The sequence below is a fragment of the Heloderma suspectum genome, chromosome 7 (assembly GCF_057233095.1).
Source record: "Heloderma suspectum isolate Gila_16-S chromosome 7, 16-S_ref, whole genome shotgun sequence".
NCBI lineage: Eukaryota > Metazoa > Chordata > Lepidosauria > Squamata > Helodermatidae > Heloderma > Heloderma suspectum.
Window position 1 is genome coordinate 26,484,001 of NC_139464.1, and position 6,000 is coordinate 26,490,000.

A 6,000-nucleotide genomic window follows, 5' to 3' on the forward strand; every position below is an offset into this window, starting at 1 on the left:
ATGGAGAGAAGCTAGGAGTAGAGCCTGGGCTGTGTTCTCATCCTTGTTCAGTAGGAACCACCACTAGAACCCGCTTCAGGAGAGAATGTCTGGAGGAAGGCAGGAACTAATGATGGCCACATAGTCAAGGGAGGCACTACATCCGTTTGAGTGTAGTATGTTAATATCCTCTGGCTGGTGCAAAAATCATACTTGGATTTCCTGCCTCTACCCACACAAGATAGGATTGTCACTATAGGAGAAGAATCTGTCTACTCCTTTCTGCTCCCCCTTCCAAGTAGTTTTCTTTTTTATCTCTTCTTCAATTGTATAAAAGCTAAGTAGGGTCAGTCCTGGTTAGTACTTGGATGGGAGACCGCCTGGGAATCAGGCTTCCTGCACTGAGCAGGGGTTGGACTCGATAGTCTTGTAGGCCCCTTCCAACCCTATGATTCTATGAGATAAAAGGAAGATTGTGCTTGCGTGTGGCATTCGGCAGGCCCCTCATCACTTAACTGTTAAAGTAGCACCATACTTCTTAGGTTGCTCTGGGAGACACTTTCAGGTGCATTTGTGACATCCAAACAGAAAGCAACCTGTGCATGACTCAGTTTGCACATAGTGACCAACCATGGGCAAATTAATCAACGAACCCATGTTTGGTTGGGGCTACAGGTGAGCACACTGCCTTGGGCCTGCTTCTGCTTTGCACTGTTTAGCACACAACCTGGATGCAAAGCGGAAGCAGTGGGCAGGTGGGAGGCAGCCCGCTTGTTCACAGCCTTAACAACACATGGGTGGTGGTTACGTGCAAACCAGATCTATATCTTTGGCACCCAGGGCGCTTCCAGACAGGGGGCCCCTGGTGCTGCCCCATAAGAAGGCATGGTGCAGCTCATCCACCTTTTTCTCCATGGTAGATTTTCCAAGGAAAGGAGAGAGACGGAAGAAGGGGTGAGAAAACATGGGAGGGTTATGAGTGGAAGGCAGTGTCATCTGGACCCCCGATTAAATTCAGTCATTCAAGCAGGGCAGTGGTGCAATAAAAGCCTGGCCTGGAAGCACCTAGAGTTCTTAACCATGTGGATGCAGCTATTTTAAAATGTGTGTTATGGCCACCCATGTATGCAATACTGGTTTTTTCCTGGCGCATGTGCAAAGCATGGCGCCCTTCCTTGCGTGGAGACAGAGCTGGTAAAGAACAGAGGGGAGGCTGTATTCTAATGAGAGGCCACGCTGACTTAGCTGTCTCCTTTTTAGTTTTGCCATGCAGTTTTATGCATTTGAGCTTTTTTCTTTTTTTTTTGAGGCTGAGGGTGAAGAATTAAATGAAAATGCTTCACAGGCAATCCCAATTAAATGAAAACTGCTTCACAGCCTCTCCTCTCCACACACCCCATGAAGCTAGTCTTGATGGACTACTGTAGCAGCCCTGTGTTGTTCCTCTGACAACAGGAGCTTTTGCTTAAAGTTCAGACAAGCAGGCTGAAGCTAAGCGTTCCTTTGGTGAAGGGATTCATTAAATTTAAACATCGCTGCAGCCAGGCTTAGTGCTTCAAAAGCTGAAGTGACCTCCAGTCAGTGTCCTTTTGACATACGACGACACACGGTCTTTTCCTTTCTCTTTTGTAACTGGCCACAATCGACGGGGGCGGTGGAGGGGGAACTAGCTTGGTGGGTTTTGCTTAAGACGACATTTGAAACAGGGCAGGAAGGTAAGGCCTCAGCCTCTGAGGGTGTATGGAAACAAATAGCTGCTACAGGCTCTTGCAGAGTTGTCTTCCCCAGCCAGTTTTAGCGATGGAGCTGAGTGCCTACCTTGAACTTTGAGCAAGACAGAGCAAGACCAAGAACTACCCCCGATGCAAAAAGAATGAGTAACAGACATCACATGGATTTTCTGGAGCTGATCCAACCTGCCCTGGATAACAGAGCAATTCCGTCTGACCCAAATAGAAGAAAGCTCCCTTCTTCCCATTCTGTGGCCCAGGTCTAATTTACTACTAAATTAGTAGCTGCAGGAAGCTCCCCAAGCAAGACATTTGAAAAATACTTTAGTTAGTGAAGGAAGAAATCCATCTACAGTATCAACATTAAGCAGTAAAAGAAAAATGCAACACATTCAAACGTGCTGAAGGCACTTCATAGGGAGGGACATGGTAGCTGCGAGCACGTCCGTGACCATCATGAAGATACAGACTCACAACTTGATTTCTTCTCCCAGTGGAACTGCAAGACAGAAAAGAGGAGCTTCATCAGGCATGGAGAGGCTGAAGTCAGAGAAGTTAATAAGGGGCATAATTCAACAGCAGGAAAAAGTTCACAAGAGCCTAGCCGTAGTGTCTTATTGACTCCCTAGTTCTCTGGGATTATATAATTCCATGAGACATGTCTGTGTTGTACGTGCGTCTGAAATTTGGTTAAGTAAGGTCTGTTTTAGGACTCACCTTTCTTAGTGCTGCAAAAGCTGGCCCAAAAGCAGGCTTGACCTGGGTTCTGCTTTTGATCCACTGGGGGAGCTTGTTGAAAATAGCTGGACGGCTATACCTGTGGTCTAAGAGCACAATGCTGGCAAAGTCCTTTTGATGCCGAATTGCTCTTCCTGTAACAGAGAGACCCACACCCCCAAAAAAGATCACCCACTGTACTGCTAATCTACTGTGTCTCAAGTCCCAACAGTCTCGAAGGCTTAGGTGCAAAACTGGGGAATTGCATGCAAATTTCTCTTCCCTCAGGAGGAACGGGGCATGGAGATGAATCAGAGGCACAGCTCCTGCAACAGGTTTCAGTATAACTACCTCACTGTTTTGTCTTCCAATGTGGCTCCTTAGATTGTGCTACTAACTAAGGCACCTGGAATTTCTGCTCCCAAAATTGGTGAGCATTGAAACTACCGACTTTTAACATATTGCTTCTTTCTAAGTACAATTTAAGTTAGCGATAAGAAAGTGCTTCATACTAGGTCACAGAAGGGTTGAAATAGTGGGCAGGATCCAATAGGACAGTTACGTCTCCACCAATTCCCTTCTGCAAGAGGTGGGTCCCACCAATTCTGTTGCGCAAGCAGCCCCCGCCGCTTACACAAGGGAATTTTAGTGCTTCCTGGGGGAAACCCTGAAACAAGCAGAAAACGTTCATTTCTGGAAGGAGGCAAGTAGGCGGAACTCCCTTATGCGAGCTGCTTGCACAACAGAATCGGCAGAGCAGAAGAGCCCATTGGATTTTGCCCCAGTGTTACTTGTACTTAGAGTAGACCCATTAAGATTAACGGGAGTTAAGTTAGACTAACACTGGATACAGCTCCCTGTTTGAACATCTAGCCCAGGGTTGTGTGGCCCTCGAGATGCTGTTGGATTACAACTCCCAGCATTCCTCACCATTGGCCATGATGGCTAGGGCTGATGAGAGTTGCAGTGCAACGATACCTGGAGGACCACGCGTTCCTCGCCCCTGATCTAGCCCAACATTGCCTATGGCAGTGTCTCAGACGGAGGTCTCTGTCCCCACCTGATACTTGAGCCTTTTAACTGGGTATGGTAGGAATGGAACCTGGGTCCGCCTGCATGCAAGCACGTGCTGTATTTGACCCGTCCCCTGACTAATTATCTTGGCAGCCTTCCCCAACCTGATGGCCTCTAGATGTGTTGGAACTACAACTCTCATGGCTGGGGGATAATGGGAATTGTAGTCCCAACATATCCAGAGGACGCCAGGTTGAGGAAGGCTGTTCTAAAGCAACCTTGCACAGAAATCCCCAGAAGAATTTTACTGGATACGTACGCATGACAGCAACAGCACGGAACAGCCAGCGGTTCCCTCTTCTGCCTTGCAAATGCTTCCTTGCCCCGTCACCCAGAGGGAGGTAGACAGCTAGGCAAATGGCTATTTACAAGCCTGACTTACTGGGATCAGTGTTACAGAAAACTATTGATTGCTGCTCTGTGCCCCCTTGAAAGCCAGGTCGCATGCATCTTGGATAGCTCCTTCTAACTTTGCTGGCCCATGGCTTACAGGTTCTGCTGGAGCTGTCAGGTTGGGCAGCAACGGCAACTGCCATACTGGAGAGCCTCCAACCCCCTCGCAAGACCTTCAGTGGGCAGCATCCTTACCTATGGACTGGTTGACGGCTTTCATGCACAGGTTCTCAATGAGCTGCCTGCCCGGTGCTTGGCCAACGGTTTTTGGCTGGAGGGGAGAAACCAAGACAGCAGGAGGGATGAATGAGCAGGTCAACCTAGGAGTTACAGCCTTCCTGCCTACCCACTCTGTACGCCAACCTTCCCAAAGCTGGTGCCCTTCCGCTGTTTTGGACTTCAACTCACATCAGACCCAGCCAGCATGGTCAATGATCAGGAATGCTAGGAACTGTAGTCCAGAACATCTGGAGGGCACCAAGTTGGGAACGGCTCCTGTAATTACAGCGCTGTTAGAGCCTGGAGCTCCCCAACCATTCATGGCTGTTGCCCTCAGGAAAGAGGCAGAGCAAGGAACAGAAGCACGTTTTGGCCTGGCAAGGTAAGTCAGGTTACATTTCCAATAGTAGCTGCAGTTGGGCTGGAAGAGAGGTTAGGAGGGGTACCTGGGCAGGGGTACACAAAAAGAAGCTGCCCTGGCAAACAGCTGTCAGAACGTTCAGGGGCTGGACAAAGGGCTTAAGGGCAGAGGTGATGACAAAATGCATCTCAAAGCCTGCGACTCCATCCTGGGCACTGCAGCAGCAATAGCAGGTCCCACAAGAACTAAACGGAGCATCTGCTACCCATTCAGACCTCTCTTCTTGCTGCCCCACTTGCCCCCACCCCCTAGCACTTTACGACTTAAAAGCAGTGGCAAAAACCTTTCCCAAAGCCATGAACAGCCCACAGCCCCCGTCCTTGCAGAATTAAGGGCAAGTCCACACACGCATAACAAGTGGATGAAACCGCAGCATCACATTGCAATAACTCAAGCATCACAGCTTCCCCTTCCCCTCGAGCAGACTATATTTGCAGTGCGACAGTCTTAGGCATTCGACCTAACATGACCGACGCCCCCAGGCCTCTTCTGCCTGACCCTGTGAGCCACTGTTACCGTTCACTCACTTGGTCCTGCTGTAGTTACATTCTGTTTCTAGGGTCAAGTTGTTAACCACCATTCTCACATTAGAATGGGGGAAATTACAACTTCTCTCACTTACAAAGATGAATGAAGCAAAGGTTGCAAAGCACTTTGCATTCAAGAAACGCAACGTTGATTTTATAATTTGGGTGGCTACTATAAAGTGAGCGAGGGCAGGCAGGGGGGAAGGATAGTTCTTTACCAAGAACAACAAAATGGGACATGGCTATGGAAAGAGAGATCTTTGTCAACTAGTAATGCCCTCACATCACGCAGGCACAATGCAAAGGTAACAGAAGTAGGCAGCGAAAAGACGTGGACCGTTACCATTGTCTTGTCAAGATAAGCCATCTTCTCCTGAAGTTCTGGAGACCTGATGTTGGGGTAGGGCATCCCCACCATAATCACACACCTGGGGAGAAGGGGAAGAAAAGATGAGGGAGAGAAATATGCTACCCAGAGGTACTGCTGAAGCTTTGGTAAATAAATGCACTTCAGAATGGTCAACTAGCCATGTTTTCCTCCTAAGGTGTATTAATAGGCTTGTGTGTGAAGTACATTAGAAGCAGGCCAAGTTACCTATTCCTGGAACCATGAACAGCAATTCGAGAGAATTTCAAGACTGAAAAGGAATTCAGGGAGCCAAGTGTGTGTGTGTGTGTGTGTGTGTGTGTGTGTGTGGCAGAGACTGTTATCCAGCATATTCATTGGCCTCCTGGAGGAGGGGGTTCCAGTACAACGGGGAGTGCAGAACCTCTTTCAGTCCAAGGGCCAAATCCTGTTTCAGAGAAGCTCTCGTGAGTGGCTGGAGCCAAAGGCAAAACGGGATGAGGCCAATATACCAAAAATATCAGTATATTTTAATTTAAAGCTTTTTACTGCCAGTAACTAAGCCTTAGGAGAGACATTTCAGTCTTTTAGAAT

At 48.3% G+C, this 6,000-nt stretch overlaps 1 protein-coding gene across 6 annotated transcripts in view; it reads right to left on the minus strand.

Annotated features, from left to right (window-relative positions):
• Positions 1 to 1,204: 1,204 nt before the first annotated feature.
• Positions 1,205 to 6,000, minus strand: part of DDX11 (DEAD/H-box helicase 11) — an 84,466-nt gene continuing 79,670 nt past the window's right edge. For 5 of the 6 annotated variants that reach the window (XM_084809360.1, XM_084809364.1, XM_084809362.1 and 2 more), the window contains 4 exons: positions 5,404 to 5,488; positions 4,089 to 4,164; positions 2,427 to 2,581; positions 1,205 to 2,208 (listed from right to left, as the gene is read on the minus strand). In XM_084809360.1, coding sequence (XP_084665486.1) covers positions 2,164 to 2,208; positions 2,427 to 2,581; positions 4,089 to 4,164; positions 5,404 to 5,488 — 361 coding nt within the window. In that variant the 3' untranslated portion in view covers positions 1,205 to 2,163. The remainder of the gene's footprint in view (positions 2,209 to 2,426; positions 2,582 to 4,088; positions 4,165 to 5,403; positions 5,489 to 6,000) is intronic. The other variant, XM_084809363.1, reaches the window with a different exon arrangement.